The sequence below is a fragment of the Carassius auratus genome, chromosome 14, assembly GCF_003368295.1.
Source record: "Carassius auratus strain Wakin chromosome 14, ASM336829v1, whole genome shotgun sequence".
Lineage (NCBI taxonomy): Eukaryota > Metazoa > Chordata > Actinopteri > Cypriniformes > Cyprinidae > Carassius > Carassius auratus.
The window spans coordinates 14,500,411-14,518,689 of NC_039256.1; the positions used below are offsets into that span (position 1 = coordinate 14,500,411).

At 35.2% G+C, this 18,279-nt stretch overlaps 1 protein-coding gene across 1 annotated transcript; it reads left to right on the forward strand.

Annotated features, from left to right (window-relative positions):
- Positions 1-4,856: 4,856 nt before the first annotated feature.
- On the forward strand, positions 4,857-12,249 carry kcnk4a (potassium channel, subfamily K, member 4a). The gene is made up of 7 exons (XM_026280225.1): positions 4,857-4,947; positions 6,273-6,473; positions 7,231-7,345; positions 7,417-7,577; positions 8,769-8,955; positions 10,294-10,430; positions 11,148-12,249. Exons 2-7 carry the CDS (start codon positions 6,285-6,287, stop codon positions 11,961-11,963), a joined length of 1,605 nt encoding a protein of 534 aa, XP_026136010.1. The 5' UTR covers positions 4,857-4,947; positions 6,273-6,284; the 3' UTR covers positions 11,964-12,249.
- Positions 12,250-18,279: the final 6,030 nt, after the last annotated feature.

The window sequence follows — 18,279 nt, forward strand, 5'->3', positions numbered from 1 at the left end:
GTATCTTTCTCTCTCTGTCATCTAACAGCTTTATAATGCACAGTGGAGTATTTATATCATTTTCCGTTTGTAATACAGCATTTGAGAAGCTTGGATACATTTTTGATTTAGATTAATCTATTTATCTGATTCACTGTCATCTGTGTATTTGTGTACATATGTTTGAATGTGGTTCTTCGAAATGTCAAATGGTTTGTAGGATTTTCAGTTTGGAATGTTTACATTTATTAAACATAAATGAAATCCAATTGTCCATGTGTTGCTGTTTTTTTTTTCTTTACCAGCTGAATTTGGGGTTTACTTAATAACGATTTGAAGACATTTCATATTAATTGGTCTAGCGATGCAATGTAGGAAAAAAAAAAGTTTTATATAATAGATACACGCTCTATTTTCATATTTAAATCATTAAAACTTGTATCAATATATCAAGTCCTTTTGATTTAAGTTGCCATCCAATACAGTCAGCCAGTCATTAATGCAAATTAAGTCAGCTTTGCTTCATTATTTTCCATTACATAGTGCTCACATCGAAATGTCATTTTATTAAATTTTCAATTTCATCTGAAACATCATTTATTTGTGGATCTTTCTTTAATTTCCATACATTTTGTGAATTTGAAGCTCAGTTTACACCATGTTTGTGACTTTACATATTTGTATTCCAATTTGTAAGATTCATGGGCAGCAGATCAATGCAGCCTTAAAAACAAACTGGATTCAGCACTTTAAGTGTAAGCAAATGTTATCCAAACCTCGAACAGTCATTTAAAGAGAGTAATGTACAATACTTCGGCTTTCAGTATTTTTAAAGACTCTTCATTTTTGTCTTTTGACTGAACCGGTTGTTTGAAGGGTCTGTGTTTAGTCCACAGTGGATGCTTTCCTCTTGTGCACAACATATCTACTCATCTGTAAGAAATGTACTTCTGGCATAATTTATTTTACACAAACCTCCTTCAGTCACAAGAAATTTCCACAGTTAAAGTACAACCTGTTTTGAGGAATAATGTAATAATAGATTGAGATAACTCATGAACATGGTGTTTTCAAAAGCCGAATGTTAGTCATTGTTGGAGCAGAAATCAAAGGCATGGCCAGGGATGTGATATCACATATCAGAGCTTTCAAAAGATTTAAAGGCCATTTTGGTCTTTGCTTCAGCTCGGTCAGGGGGTTCTGTTTATTCTCTCCTGAGCTTTGGCTGGGTCCAGAGGGCCCACTGCGGTCCTTACAGTGGATGTTCTGAATTCTGAGCTTTAGTGTTTGACGTTGATTTAGTATTGCACTTCTGTCCACAGATGACAGACATCCAGTTCATTTAGTGCTAGGTCATCACCCTAGCTGATGTCAATATTTTAGGTATGAAGTTTGTGCTGAGTGAGTTCTAGTCAGGTGAAATCATCATCATCCTAATTGGTTTGTTAGAGCAGACTAATTACTATAAAAGGAGGGAAGAAGCGCACATTGTGTTTTTATTAGCAATGGTTACCTCCAAAGAAACTGATGCAGTCATCATTGCTTTGCATTTAAATGGCCTCACATGTAAGGAAATTGCTACAAAAAATATTTTACCTGAAAGAACCATTTACCGTATCATCAAAAACTTCAAGAAGAGAGGTTCGACTGCAGTGAAGAAGTCTTTCAGGAATTCCCAGAGTGTCAAGAAAGCACCAGGACCATCTCCTCCTGAGGAATCGTGTCACCAGCAGTGCAGAGCTTGCTCAGGAATGGCAGCATGTTGCTGTGAAAGCACACACAGTGAGGCCAAGACTTTTGGACAAAAGCATGGTGTCAAGAAGGGCAGCAAAGAAGCCACTTCAAGCCAAGAAAAATGTCAAGGACAGACTGAAATTCTGCAGGAAGTACAAGAATTGGACAGCAGAAGACTGGTGTAAAGTTATTTTCTCTGATGAAGATCCCTTTCCAACAGTTTGAGACATCTGGAAAATCGATTGTTCAGAGAAGAAAAGGTGAACACTACCACGAGTCTTGTGTTGTGCCAACAGTGAAGCATCCTGAGACCCTCTATGTGCGGAGTTGCTTTTCAACCAAGTGAGTGGGCTCTCTCATAATTCTGCCCATAAACATTGCCAGGAATAAAGAATGGTATCAAAATGTCCTGCAAGAGCAACTTCTATCAACGGTCCATGAGCATTTGGTTATGATCCGTACATTTTCCAGCATGCTGGAGCACCATGTCATGAAAGCAAGAGTGAAAAAGAAGTGGCTCGAAGATCATTTGGCTACATTGAAATCGGATCCATGGCCAGGCAACTCTGAGAACTAATAAGGCAAGAATGGAACTCTATCAGTCAGGATTTGGCCCAGAAACTAATATCCAGCATGCCAGAGTGAACTGTGCAGAGCTTATGAAAAACAAGGGTCAACTGTAAATTAATTATTTTTAATTATATATATTATTTTCCAATAAAAGCATTTAATACTTTTGCTTATCATTGTTTTTAAGTATACCATAGTCAGAAGCATGTGGGGAACAATAAATCGACAAATACTGAAGCATCAATCTTTGCAAAACACAAAATTTGTCACTGCCGAACTTTTGGTCCTGTGTGTGTGACAAGGCCTATGCAATAATACCGTTCAGTTTGATCACTGTTCTATATTATAATGTTCTATATATTTGGTGAAGTCGTGGCCTAATGGTTAAAGATTCAGACTCGTAATCCAAAGATTGCAAGTTTGATTCTCTGGCCGGCAGAAATTGTAGGTGGGAGGAGTGAATGTACAGCGCTCTCTCCATCTTCAGTCTGTGCAGGTAGCAGACGTGGGAATTGAGCAAAATGAGAGGAGAAGACTTGGGTGGTGCTCCAGCAAAATAAAAATACATGTAAAAAAATACATGTAAAAAAAAAAAAAAGGCTATGCATGATCTGGTGTTTAGTCCGCAGGGACGTGCACAGACATTTTGAGGGGAAGGTTCTCAAGTGGAAAAAAAAATGCACTTCTCATATTTATTTAAAAACAAATTCTAAACAAAATGTTACATATATTAGAGGTGTGCAGTATTATATGTCTCAATATATTCTGGGATTTTATCGATAATGTTAATTATATTATATTTTGCTGAGTGTGTATTGTGCTGGTATCTTAAGGACTATCCTGGCAGCTGACTCCTAAAGTTTTTCATATTCTGCATATTCTGTGTGGTGATCAATTCACAGGAGTGATAGAAATTAATCTTTTCCAATAAGTTTGAATAGATTTTTTTTTACCCTTTATTAGCATTTTACCTTCATAAAGCACTTTTTTCTAAAAGTGTGCATCATCTTTTCAGTCAAATTCTTGAACTTAATCAGTCAGTTAGAATAATAAGTAATTTGGGCTGTTACCAGTCCAAAATCAGTATTCACAAAATGAATCTTTGCAATGCAGAGGAAACACAGAAGCTGCATTAGAAGGGACATTCAGATGCATTTAACTTTGGTAAACTTGTACACCTAATACTACCAAAAACAGCTGACCTATAGTTAGAATTTTTTAGGGTTAGGTGTTTTTTTTTCCTTCTTCATAAATGCAGCCCTCTAGTAGATAAAAAAAGAAAAGCTACTTTAAAAGGGTAAATTAAAACTGCCAGAAGACTGCAGCAAGTCACTGTTAATAAGTGATTTATTTTGACTGAATCTAATCATTTAAACGGTTGATTCATTCAGGAACAAAACAGTGTCATGTTGCTCATAAACGCAAATTGAATTTATATTTGTTGGCAAACTAAAGCAAAAACAGTCAATATTGTGTCTAAAACGTAAGTGTCTTAATATTCAATTATTGAACTGTTGTATTAAATCAATATCACATTTGTAATCATTCTGCTTTTTGGTCTTCTCGTGATACCAATTATCGATATGAAATTATATAAATATAAACATTTCTGCCGCCAAATCTTGAATTTTGTGATCATTCAAAAAGCATTTTAATAAACTGAATCGTGCATTGAAAAAAAAGTGCACTGTTCTAACCTAATAGCACTTTAGGTAACTTGGTAACTCTCATGAGTCATGGATAGGATAATTAGCTTTAAATTCAAGGCACAGGTAGCTTAATCTTTTGTTTATCACCACTCACCTCCACACCAAGGCCAACAAACCTGGAAAGGGAGGGAGAGCTTCACTTCTGCGGCTCTGGGATCAATGTGTGCTACACTGCTGTCTGTGTGCTGCAGAGACACGGAGGGAGAAAGGCATCGGAACTCGATCGACAGTTTCAACATTTCCTGACCTATACATATATTCATTTACTGAAAGAAAAACCTCCCCAGAAAAAAAGAAGGGCACTTTCTGTGGAGAAAGAAAAAGGGCAGGTGCTCCGCCCTCTGATGTCTGTGTTCACGTGCCTGTTTACTCGTATCTGAAATGAGATGTGAACATACTCGCTAATGTTTCCTTTATACTCTGTTTATATAGCTATGGTTTATGTGTTTTCATGTCATTGCCAGGCAATAAAGTATCTGAATGCCTATAGAAACTGAAAAAATATATTTTCTGCCTAAATTTTCTGATAGATCGGACAAACCTGGACATGGACCTTACAAACCTGTCCATCACAGCGATACATGTTTGATTCCCAAAAGACGTTCTTAGAACGTTAATAATTGGTTCCCATAAATTAACCAAGCGGAGTGTTTGCTGGGATTTCATGACGTAATCCCAATGCTTTAGTGTACATCATTAAAAAAAAGTGCTCAACAAAAATGTTTTAAAGACCTGAAACAGATAAATAAACTGTCAGGTGTCATTAGTATCAAACAACCCCCCCCCCCCCCCTCTTCCCTGCTCTTTTTCTTCTCTCATGTTGGCAGGTCCACGTTAGACTTGGGAATGGGGGATTGGGGGAAGTCCTGATGAGTGCATGTATCCTCACAGTGGTCTGCACTAGAGAGGGAACTCCTCACGACCCCCGCTACTCCCGACGGAACCGCGCGCTGAGGTAAGATAACACTCCCTCACAAACTTTACACGTGTTTTTATGCTGTTTTGGCATAAATTGAAACTGATTAAATTAATAGTTAATTTTAATGTAGATATTAAGGTGAACAGCTACTTTTATTGCATGTTGCACTGCAAAAAACGAAACAATAACAGTAATTTCTTTTGCATGTAGAATATTTTTAAATTACAAAAGCTGTCTCTGGGACAGTACCTTTTCAAAATATGCATCCTTTGAGGACTAACATGTACCTTCGAGGGACTACTGCACTTCTTAGGGTTAAACAAGGTACAGAGCTGTAGCCTACCAACCCACTGACAGCTTTTGTTCTTTTTTATATTAATTTATTTTGAGTCCAGATTAATTATTAATTATTATGAATTTGCTTTTTTTGAATGTAAATCTTAACCCAAATATTGTATACCCATTTCTATTTATTATAGGATGTATCAATATATATCACTTGCCTAATAAAGGAAGGTCTGAGAAACGTACAATGAAAAAAATGATTCATTGAATTTACGAAATGTTTTAAGGTAAGTGGATGCAATCAATTTATTTGAAATACATTTAGATAAAGAAATGTAGTTGACTAACTTTCAATGCTTTTTTAGCTAAAATAAATTGTTTGCAACCACTTGCACTACCTTAAAAAAATTTGTATCATTTTTCAGTGTAATATCAAAGTCATTTGAATTTAATAAATGTAAGGCTTTAATCTGATCTTGGGAGAAACCCATATTTTTTTTTTTTTTTTTTTTTTTTGTGCTTTACTCATCTGTAACTGTCTATTTTGTTAGATCTGTAACCATTTAATGTTCTTTGCAAAAATTAAGAATTTCACACATGCAAGTTGTGCATATTTACAATCATAATAAATGCAATGTAAAACACACAGTTAAGTAAAATAAATGATTGCATATATTTAAAGTGACAACATAATGTATACCATAATATATGGTAGCCAAGTCCTAGAGAGCCCTGGTGTGCATCAGGGTTCTGTCAGTACAATTTGTTTACATAGACCTTTTCCAGAAGTTCTGTTTCAATGGCGTCATGTGTTGTTTTCTTACCTCTGTGCCTTTACCCATCTTCTGTTATGTGTCTGGGCTGGGTCAAAGCTCCTGAAGCTCAAAGCTGATCTGGAGTCAGTTTCAGGGCACTCAGAGCATTTTTTGACCATTATGTCTCAGGTTTTTTTGTGTGCCAGTGGAAGAGGCTGTGCAGACACAAGAAGAGTGTATAAGATAATTTCATTACTGTGTTCGTTTCCCTTGATGTTCTTCTCTTCGCTCCACCTAACCTGATGGACACATGATTATCAGTGTCTTGTAGCCATGCGGTACACAACACTGTTGACCATCCTGGCAGCCGTGCTCCTGTATTTGGTGTTGGGGGCTCTGGTCTTCGGCTGGCTGGAGTCGTCCAGGGAGGAATGGGCTCACCATGAGCTGCTGACGTCTCGAATCACTTTCCTACAGAACCACAGCTGCGTCACCCCTTACAGTCTGAGAGCGTTCACAGAGGTCTGTTTGAAAATGTAAATGTAAAAAAATTCAGTGGAATTCCAATCTGTAACCTGGGGAGTTAGTGTAGAAATAATTTACATTCTAAAATTGCTAGTAAGTGTCACAATATTTGCAAAGAAATGACAAACAACTCATCGAACTAAACATGGCATTAAAAGAGTATTTTATGTAAAACATCTTCCAATAATCTTTATTTAATTACTCCTTAGAAAAATTATTATTTATAGTGTATACAACCAGTAATTGTCTAGGTAAAGCTATTCAAAATTTAAATGTTTAATAAAATAAAGCTAAAATAAAATATTAGATATAAATATAAAAAGCAATACAATTTAATTTAATAAAATTAGACTGAAAACAAAATATAAAGTAAAAGGCAATTAGAATATAAAAAATACTACATTGCTATTCAAATACTATAGCAAATTTTACTTTTACAAATTTTGTAATATGCATTTGTCTTTTTAAATTTTGTTTTGGTGTTGTTTTATTTAATATGTTATATTTATATTTAATTTGATTGAATACTTTATTTCAATTGCTTGTCAAGACAACATTTTTAAATTTCATTGTTATATTTTAAAGTGTACGTTTTTATTTTTAATATTTGATTTTGTTTGAGCTTTATTTTAATTAACCTTTTTTTAATAACAACAGGTATTTTTTATAAATATTCTGTGTGTTTGTGTGTGTGTGTGTGTAGCTATATGTACACTGGGGCATCATTGATAAATCTATCATCTTTTCACTTTAGAAAGTGGTTGATGCCATTGAAGCAGGTGTAGATGCCAGAAGCACATTAAATTATACCAGCAGATGGGATCCATCCAATGCTTTTTTCTTCTGCGGTACCATCATCACTACTATCGGTGAGCTCTTTCACTTCAGAGTTTTGTTTTCATCTTAGGAGCTTGATTTCACACGTTCTCCTCTTCTCTAGGCTTTGGAAATGTTTCGCCCAAGACAAAAGGCGGTCAGTTGTTCTGTATTTTTTATGCTCTGGTGGGGATCCCCATGTTTGGGATACTGTTAGCAGGGGTTGGAGACCACCTGGGCACCCTCCTGAGGAGAGCAGTGGCAAAGATAGAGCCTCTGTTCTTGGTAAGTGTCTTCAGACCATTAGAAAATGTGATTAATAATGTGGATGAAGAGATAAAACAGTAAGTGATGACATTGTATTAACAACTCATTGTAAAGAGCATTTGCAACATCAACTTTTGATACAGAATTGTCTTGTATTATGAAACATTTCATAGTAATAATAAAGATCAATGTAACTTCCAGACAGTTACTACAACCACTAATAGATATCATCATACTTCTGCAGTTGATTTGATTACATTAGAAATTGCATTAGAACATTTTTACTGCAATTTCTTAAAAAAAAAAAAAAAAATCTTCTAGATTTCTAGATTTTAGATAAGATTTTTTTTTTTTTCAATTTTTATGTGTAAACTTGCAATTAAGAGAAGAAAATGCTGAATTGCGAGATGTGAATTCAGAGAAAAAAGACAAAATTGCAAGATGTAAATTCTGAATCGCTGGAAAAAAAATATATTTTTTGTTTGTTTGTTTATATCTCACAATAATCTTCAAAAATATCACAAAATTGTAATATAAAAAGTCACAATTGCATTGCTTATTTATTTTTTTATGGAGGAAAAATAATGTCAATTTCCAGAAAAAAAAAATCAGTGTTTTTAGGAATGTACAACATCGGGCAAATTACTTGTGAACAAACCCCTCTATAAAAACAATATAGATAGGAGTAAAAAAGTAAAGTATTGTGTATTGTGAGTGCTGCTGAAGTGGAGATTTCTTCAAAGTTATGCATTGTAAGAAATGTGTAGACGCAAAATAGATAAAATGCAATAAAATAAACACTTTAATATGTATTTTAAAGTAGTTTTCTATGTAGTTTTCTTTTCTACTAGTCTTAAACAACACATGAGAAGCCAAATAACCCAAAATCTTCAAAATGACCAGTGCATGAAAAAGCAATGTTTTTGCCTGTAGTGTCTTGCTTCATTACGATTATTACTGTAAACTGCATGCAGCGTGAAAATAGACGGAGTTGATCAACAAGTCTTCAGCAAGAACCCCCTTACAATCAGAACACACTAAAGACATTCTTAAGAAATGACCTGAAAACCTGTTAAGAATTACACTTTCTTATGAATGTCTGAACGAATATATTGTAAGTATTTTTTGCTTTATAAATACTAATACGCATCAGATCATTTCCACAATAACAAAGATAACTCTATTGTGCTGTGTTCTCCTGCTGAACAGCGTAAGGGTGTGAAGCCCACCAGTGTCCGTGTCATCTCCGCGGTCTTCTCCATCCTGATTGGCTGCATAGTCTTCATCGCCGTGCCGACCATGGTGTTTCAGGAAGTGGAGAGCTGGAGCCTGTTGGAAGCCGTGTACTTTGTCGTGATCACCCTGACCACTGTGGGCTTCGGGGACTATGTGGCAGGTGCACAGATATATGATGTCTACATACAATAATCATTACTTATGATTTAGTTCACTGCGTCATGTGACTGTATCATAATGCTGTTAAGGAGCTCAATATTGTATTACGCCTGGGATTGCAGGATGTTTTGGGATCATTGGATCCAGACAGCCATGAAGTTGCAGACATTTACATCATCTGATTATCTGTTTTTAAGCCATAGACACTAATTGTAATATAATTAATTGTAATAGCTCTAATTTTAGACCATAGCAGGCACTTATCTCTAATCTATCTAGTCATTTAACAGATGAAAAGGGACTTACAGTAGACCTGATAAGAAACGGTCTCATCGACTCAGTGTTTTCATGTCATTTAATCATCAGTCAAACTCCAATCTCCGTCTAGAGGGATATAGATATATATCATTTGTTTTCTATACATTTGTTTAGTTTTGCTTTAGTCATACTTGATGACTTTTGACAAAAAAATAACTTTAAATTTATATCATATATTTTATCATGCCATTTTCATTAAATCCATTTCCCGTTTACTGCCTACATTTTCTGTTAAGTATTTTTTGTGAACTGTAACAGACCAAATTTAACCACTTTTTAAAATAGTTTTAACTATAATACGTTTTGCTTGTAGAAATGTTGTTGTTTTTAAAGTATATATATATATATATATATATATATATATATACCCTTTTAAATAAATAAATAAAAAATGTAATATCTTTTAATAAATGACTATTACTTTTAAGTGAGGATATAGATACATATATATATAGATATAGACTATATAGATATAGTCACAGAGATACAGAAGATATACTATTTCAAGTAAATGCTGCTGTTTTGAACTTTCTGTTCATCAAAGAATCATAAAAAATTTCCATAAATATTCACAATTTCCATAAATATTTCATTGTTAAAATAATAAATCAGCATATTAGAAAGATTTCTGAAATATCATGTTATTGCTGCTGAAAATAAAAAATATATATTTCTTTTGATATATTAAAGAACACAGTAATTTTAAATGTGTAAATTATTTTACAGTATTACATTTTTTTTTTTTTTTATGCAGCCTTGTTGAGCATAAGACACTTCAAAAACACCAAAAACCAACCCAAAACATGTGAGTGGTGGTGTGTATTTTTGGTAGAGCTTAACTTGTATTTAACTTGGAATATTTCTTTGAGTGCTTTGCTCATTTGAACAATGGTGTTTGCCCATGGCTCAATCTTCAAACCAGCAATCTTCCCATTATACCAGCCCAGAGCTTTCAACCACCAGGCCACATCACCCCATGAACAAACCCTGTGTCATTATCTTTCTCTTTCCTCTATTTCAGAGAATAGGAGAGATGGCACGCCCCTGTACAAGCCGTTGGTGTGGCTGTGGATAGTGTTTGGTCTGGCGTATTTCGCATCTATCCTCACTATGGTTGGGAACTGGCTTAGAGTGCTGTCAAAGAAAACACGTGCAGAGGTGAGACAGACTGAATGAACAATGGATTTATTCATTTCAGTTTTTCCGCAGTGGACTACTATTGTGGTATGGACTATTTAAAATAAAGCTTCAAAGTTGACCAAATTTGTATTTGATATATACACTACTGTTCAAAAGTTTTTATTCAGCAAGGATCCGTTAAACTGACCAAAAGTCACAGCAAAGACATTAATAGTACTACAAAATAATTACATTTAAAATTTCATGGGGAAAAAAAGTATAACGTAAAAAAAAGGTTTTCAACATATTAATAAGAATTATTTCTTAAACAAAAAATCTGGAAATTAGAATGATTTGTGAAGGATCATTAGACAAGGAAAACTGGAGTAATCTAAATTTGCATTAGGAATAAATTTAAATTTAAATTATATTAATATAGAACAGTTATTTTAAATTGTAAAAAATATTTAACAATATTACTGTTTTCACTTTATTTTAATTTTTTTTATAAATAAATGTAGCCTTGGTGAACAAGAAACTTTTTTTTTTATATATTTAAAAAATCTAACCAACCCCAAACTTTTGAATGACAGTGTATATAGTATTAGGATTTGTCCCAAATGAATTTTTATTTGCATGTTTTTAGGCTCTTATTAACCACATTTTGACTGCTTGTATTGCAATAAAACACTAATTCTTATAAGATCTTTCCATACGTTTTTTCTTTTTTTTAATGGTACTGTGTTTTTCTTTTAGATGGAGGAGCTGAGAGCCCATGCAACAGACTGGACTCAGAACATCCAGAACATGTCCATGGACTTCCGTATTCCCGTGCCACTGGATCTCAATGACCCCTTTCAGCTCCAGCGGCGACGTAGACGGAAGCGTCACCGCCGTCATCGCCGCCCAAGATTGGCTCATGGGATCTCCCTCGATGCAGATGTCATCCGAGAGAACGGACACCTGATTCTCGGATGGCCTGTGTGCAAGTACACCCCAGGGTCTGATATCAGGTCTGAAGCACTGTCCCGGTCCAGGTCGTGGTGTAGGTTAGATGAGGCGTATGAGGTGAGACCAGGATCGAGGCAGACAGTAGGACCAGCGTCAAGATCCGTCTCAAGATTAGAGCTGAATCCACCATCAAGACCCGTATCCAGAGCCATTTCCAGGTCCCCTTCAGAATCTGGAACGGGATCCGAGACACCTTCGGAATCCTGGTCGGAATATGAAAATGAATCAAATTCCCGTAACTCAGCGGACGTGGAGTCTAGAGCTGAAGGGTCTCTTAGATCAGAGAGTCGGAGGGATGTTCCTGTCGTCGTGGTTGACAGTTGCAGTCCACCTCGTCCCTCTCTTCTGGACTTCTTTGGTGAGAACCTGGCATACATCGACGAGTCCTCGGACACTCTTAGTGATCGGGTCAAACCTGCTGGACAGAACCGCCAACGCAAAGCCAAGAGAAGGAACATGACGAGACAGATTCCCCACTCGTATCCTGTAGGACTCCAGAGGGAGATCACTAGTGAACTACAACCTCCATCACACCCTCCAACACCTCCACCTCAAACCTGATGAATAAACATCTGACCGAAGGCCGGTTAGCTTTCAGCTTCACAGAGCGACTGATGCAGACCATCACAAATATGTGTGCAAATATAGTTTCAATTTAAATGGTTTGTGCATTGTACAAAAACAGTTCATGCCTCCCAGACAAAGATAAAGTGGTGTTGTTCAGAATAGCATACTACCTTTTCTGCAGAATGTACTTTTGTCAAAAGTTTGGGGTGACTTTTTAAGTTTTTTTTTTTTTTAAGTGTACAATGCTGCATTTATTTGATCAAAAATACTCTAAAAACAATAATATAGTGAAATATATTTATAATTCAGAATGACTTTTCTATTGTAATGTATTTAAAAATGTAATTTATTGTGATGCAAAGCAGTTTTTTTAACATAATTACTCCAGTGTCACATGATCATTCAGAAATCATTCTAATATGCTGATTTGCTGCTCAAGAAATTATCAATTATTAATGTTAAAAACAGTTGGGTAACATTTTTTCCTCAAAATAACAGCATTTATTCAAAATAGAAATGTTTGTAATGTTGTTTTGTAAATGTCTTAACTGTCATCAATTGAACTGTTAATCAGTTTAATGCATCCTTGTTAAATAAAACCATGAATTTCATTGAAACACTTTTTACTGACCCCAAACTTTTAAACAGATGTGCAAACTGTGCAAAAAGGTCTAATGTCCAGACTCCAGATGGCCGACACCATTTGTTGAAATGTGCAATAAATAATAAAGCACACTGTACTAAGTGCTGTAGCCTATCTCACAATGCAGTTTACTTACCTTTACCATCAACTTCCAGGTGAATCTGAAACTAATCATACACATCTCCTTTCCCCCTGTTATTTTCAATGTTTAACTGATTTTTTTGCTAAATAAACAACCATATTTTATTTTCAAAATATTAACTGGGCACCATGCTGAATTGGCTCATGCCATTTTCATTAAATCCATTTCTGTTCTCCATTCTGTTTCATGAAGTCATGTGTCAACAGTGTATCCCACTATGTAAAATTAGATGCATTATATGTTATTTTACATATATTTAATAAATGTAGTATTCTGTTCTGAACATAGCCAGAAATGTGGAAAATCTGATGTTTGTTTAAATGTTTAATTTGTCACTGACACCAATTGTTATATTTTAGTCTTAATATTTAATAGAATTCACTGTAACTTTCATGCTGTCAGTGTAACAGGTAATATGTTAGTGTTCCGATTTGCAAACACACACTCACACACACACACACACACACACACAAAGAATGGTAAATGCTGTTGTTTTTAGGAATGATATTTTATTTGTAGCGTCTTGCTTGTTAATCCTCTAATAGTTTTTCTTATTATAGTTATATACTTTAGTTATATAAAATACTGTTTATATTTTGCATTATATACTTTGAAAAAATAGGAGACAATTTGTTGTAAGATGCATATTGTTTACTGAAATGTCATTTTATTTGTGTGCCAAACTAGTTATTATTCTATTGTCATGAATACAAATGTTTTGTTGTTGATTGATGTTAAATTACTTTTCCCTTTTTTCCACAGCTGATTTCAGACAAAGAGCTAAAAAAAATATAAAAACAGGAGAAAATGGCGAAATCTTTGGCGCCCTCTTGTGGTCATCTGAACTGGGCAACTCTCAAGGTTTTCTCAAGTTTTATCACGTGATTAAAAAAAATCTTAACAGGGCATAAAATAGACTGTTGTTTGTACAAATGTTATATTTGCCCTGCAGGTTTGTGGCGTACTCACATTGCTCACTTTCCAGAAAACATATCTATACATTTACCCAAACTCATTTTACAGCACACAAACAGAATGATTTAAAAAAAAAAAAAAAAAGCAATTTCGATGGTGAATTTGCACAGCAGGAGCTCGATGAGCTTTTAAATGGGCTTGGTGTGGGAAGACGAGGCGAATGAGAGAGGGAGCGAGTATGTCCCAGCGTGAGACAGATCCAGGAATGGCTTTTGTAAGGCCCTGGCTGTGGGGATAAATGCCGGTTGCCGAGTAAAGGCGGTATTTAGAGGGTAGAGGACAAACACATGGTGGAGGTTTACGGAGGAGCTTTTCCGCAGGGCTTTCAAAGAACCCTTAAATTCTACCTCTGCACTTCAGCCCCACCTAACACAACTAACACCCATAATACTAATGTCTCGAACCGGAAGCCGTTTCCTTTTGTAAACTGAGCGTGACTGCGATCCATTTCTGAGGGAAAATGTTTAGCAATGTCTTGTTTCAGAAGTGCTTGGTGATGCACCTGGACTCGGAAAGCAATCTAATGGAAGTAAACATTTAACTATGTAATTTTGTAAATATATAACTATATATATATACACATAACTTATGAGAAATATGTCAAAGTCTTTTATTTGTGGCAAACTTCCTACTGCCAGCTGGTGGCGCTATGACCATTAGGCCCTGTGTCCACCAAAGCGTTTTTAGCCAGCTGAAAATGCCAGGCGCTCTGCTGAAAACGCCCATGAATATTGGCCTTCAGATGCGTTCAGGCCAGGACTCTTACCAAACATGTGAAGTTTGGGGCAGATCAGACATTATATTTGCAACAACTTCCCTTTCCATGGCGAAACTAAACTTTGTCAGGCCAAGGACACACTCTTCAACGAAAAACTCTAGATATTCACAATTTAACATTGCAAAGGCCATCAGAGTAGTCTGACAAAATATAATGATGTCATCAAAATCTCTAGGTGGAGTTCATAATATAAAACATGCCACTTCCTGTTGCCAGCAGGTAGCGCTATCACTATAACTGAATATGGGCAGGTGTTCAAGACAGGACTCTTATCAAATGTGAAGTTTGTGGCAGATCAGACATTGTATGCCAGAATTATAACATCATCCTATTTTTGTTTTGTCAGGCTGCCACGGACATGCCCTTCAATGAAAACTCAAGATCTAAACAAATTAAGGGCTTTAGAGATTAGCTCGAGGGTCATACTTTTGAAATTTTATAGGTGGCACTATATTGAGCCATTTTGCCACACTCACTCCTGACAGTGGCGCGTGTGCAGTTTCATGAGTTTTTGAGTATGTTTAGGCCCTCAAAATGTGATTCAAATGTAAAGAAACTGAGTCCTCACAAAGACATCTAAACAGCAGAACTTAATGTTGAAATTTTACCTCAAGCAGTAAAACACAGCTATCCCTTTAACCATTCACTACAAATAAAACCAAGACCAAAAAGGGTTACTATAATAACTATAGTTAGTATTAGTATAGTTAAACCATGGAAACCACATATTAATGGTTATACAAATGACCATCAATATGCCAAACCATGGCTACTACACTTTTACAAAAAAAACATGATTAGTTTAAAGGATCAAGCCTCATATAGAGACAGAAACAGAAATAATTTGCATAGATAATAATAGTATACCATCAAACAACATATAACAACTAAAGCAAAGATGTATTAAGTATTAAGTTCAGATTACCTCATTGACATAACTGCCCAGAAAAGTCTTCTAGTACATTCACTCTATACTTTCCACTTATTACAGTGCAACTCTAACTAATAACAGCTGTTGCTTGTTGAAGCAGATACTGTTTAGATTTTGGCACAGAGAATTCTTAGTAACTACATAATTACATTCTCAAATATCGTTTTTGTCTTGGGAGTCGATGATGTAAAAACAGGATGCAAGACATGTTCAAGTATCCTCTGAAAATCTCCACGCGTCCAACACTTCACATCTCATCAGCTTCACTGCATGAACATGACATCAGATCATAAATTCCATTACTGTTTTTCTGATTCGTTCGTTTCCATTTGAGTGGTTGCATTCTGAATTGAAAGAATACTAAAACCTTGGCAAAGAGGCGGTGTGCTGGTTTGTATCTGAAAGAACGTTCTAGAATGATTCGCAATACTATATGCGGCACCACAACATGGGCGAATGAAAGTTTATGCTTTTAAACAGCAAGTGAGAGCATGAAATTTGTACTTCTGAAGGGTCAGTATCACTCTTCTTGATTAGCTAAAACCACATTTATATAGACAGCGGCTAGAAAAGTCGAAATAAATGAAATTTCCACCATCAACAGTTATGAGTCACAAACAAAATCTTACTATGAAGTTGTCTAAGATGACATCAAGTCATTTCTTAACCACTTAATTGGTGTTTCCATGCTACGGTTTACATTTAAAAACATTATTCACTTTTGGCTGAAGCGCTCATCCACAAGATTAGCTTCTGGGCATTATGGGTCGAACATTTCAAGAATACCAAGCGCAGTTCATGTCGTGAGATGTCAAGAACCCGACAGTCTAACCAAATACACCCTAAGTGACATAATGCTTTAATTCAAATCAATTATAGTGTCTCTAAATGCGTTCTCTGTTCTTCTTTTTCTAGTTTTTTCCTCATTGGCAAATGCAGAAATTGTTTGCTCATTCAACAAACACGCTGAACTTTAACTTTTCTAAAATACACAAATCTAATATTCTGTAGTGAAAACTGCAGTACATATATGATAAACTGGTATATAACCAAATGAATCTAGCATAAGCTTGCATTTAATAAAAGAATCTTAAATAGTTTCAGGTCTTATTTTGTGGTATATATGTATATACAGTATGTGGAAAGCTGTATAGCTTTACATTAGCTTTATATATCATGCAGGTGTGAAGCAACATTTCGCTGCTCCCCCTTTATAAATATATAAACAAACTATAAATAAGTGCTTTTTCTATTTCTCAGAAGCTGTTTTGTAACTTCTCCAGTGGATGCTTATCTTTAGCATGTTTTTATAATTATGGGGGCATTGAAAGTTTGCATAAAGAATTTGCTTGACATCCTCTCTATAAAAGCTTTTCTTGTGATTTTGTTGTGTATATAAAGGTCTTTTATACGAGTACTCACAGACTCTGCTATGGCCAAGAATCTTCCTTGTTTATAGACATGAACTGCCAGAATATCTGTCTGTCTCTCCATCTAGACTCTGCTTCAGACAAATACAAAGACTCAATCAGTAATGCCAAAGAGATCATTTGAAAAAAAAAAAAAATAGTGATTGGACATGATACATATTTATTACCAAATCTGTCATTGTCCCAGGTTCTTGATGAAGATAAGTGGCCATGGTGCCCCATTAATGCCACATCACATCTAGAGATCTGGCTTTTTTGGACTTCATTTTGTGTTGCAGTTTGCATATTTACAAAGAAATATTCAATATACAGTAAGTTTCTTGTTTTCCTAAACCGATCAGAATATCATGCAGGATTATTATAGTTATCCCCCCCCCCAAAAAACATAAATATAAACTATAAAAATCTCACTTATGTAACTTTCTTTGCAAGTATATATAATAAATATGCTTAACATTTCTCATTTAATTTAGCTTTAATTTTATGTACTAAAATAACTAAAAACTAAAACAGAAATTAAATGAATAAAATCTATATAGACATACTCAATAAAAACAACTACAAAAAAGACACAAAAAAAACAGAAAGACTAAAACCTTTAACTAAAATTAAACTGAAAAAGATAATATAAAAGCAAAAATCAATTCAAAACATGACTAAAAACTAATAGTATCTCAGTGATACTAAAAAAAGAACTGCCCTTAGATGGTGAGACGATCATAATGGTTTTAGAGAATATTAACTATCAAATGACTTTAAACAACTTGCTACAGTTTAAAAAAATGTATGCATGCACATTTACATAACTGCATTTAGATTTCAGCTACAGGAATGCAGTGAAATTGTAATGCAATTAAGATTTTCCTAAAAATATTGATCTACAGGATCAAGGATTCAACCAATGACTGATAATTGAGATCACAGTCTGCTGTGTCTAGACTGCTGTACAACTCTCACAACACTTGCTCATTCACACCCCGTCAAAACCATGTGTCCCGAAGCTGCTCTCACACCCAGCCCGCTCTTCCCAAACCACACGGCCGTCAGACGGCTGATGATCGTCCTCTTTCGTGCCCCGAGGTTTCAAAGTTGCACTCCACCAATCAGCCTTTTGCGGAGGACGCTGAGTCAACGTTGCGTAAGCGACAATAAGTATTTCAGTCGGTTCATTTTAAGGACTGTTATGTAACAATACGCTCTCCCTCTCTCCCTTTGCATCCCCCATTTCCTATCAAGTTATAAAAGTTGTTTTCACTGAGTAAGAGGCAGAAGAATTTGCTCATTTTAGCTCTGGCAGCCAAACACAGAAACCCTGTCATTCCCGACAGATCATTCTCACCGGCCACAGATAAACATTTGGTGTTTTTTACTCAAAAACAAACTTGTAATGCGATGCCAGCAGCTATAGGTT

Bases quoted from the DNA above. Each gene is read 5' to 3' on its own strand.
- kcnk4a (XM_026280225.1), top strand. From the start codon at position 6,285: ATGCGGTACACAACACTGTTGACCATCCTGGCAGCCGTGCTCCTGTAT. The intron at 7,346-7,416 runs GTGAGCTCTTTC...CCTCTTCTCTAG, and splicing joins TACCATCATCACTACTATCG to GCTTTGGAAATGTTTCGCCC. The intron at 10,431-11,147 runs GTGAGACAGACT...TTTTTCTTTTAG, and splicing joins CAAAGAAAACACGTGCAGAG to ATGGAGGAGCTGAGAGCCCA.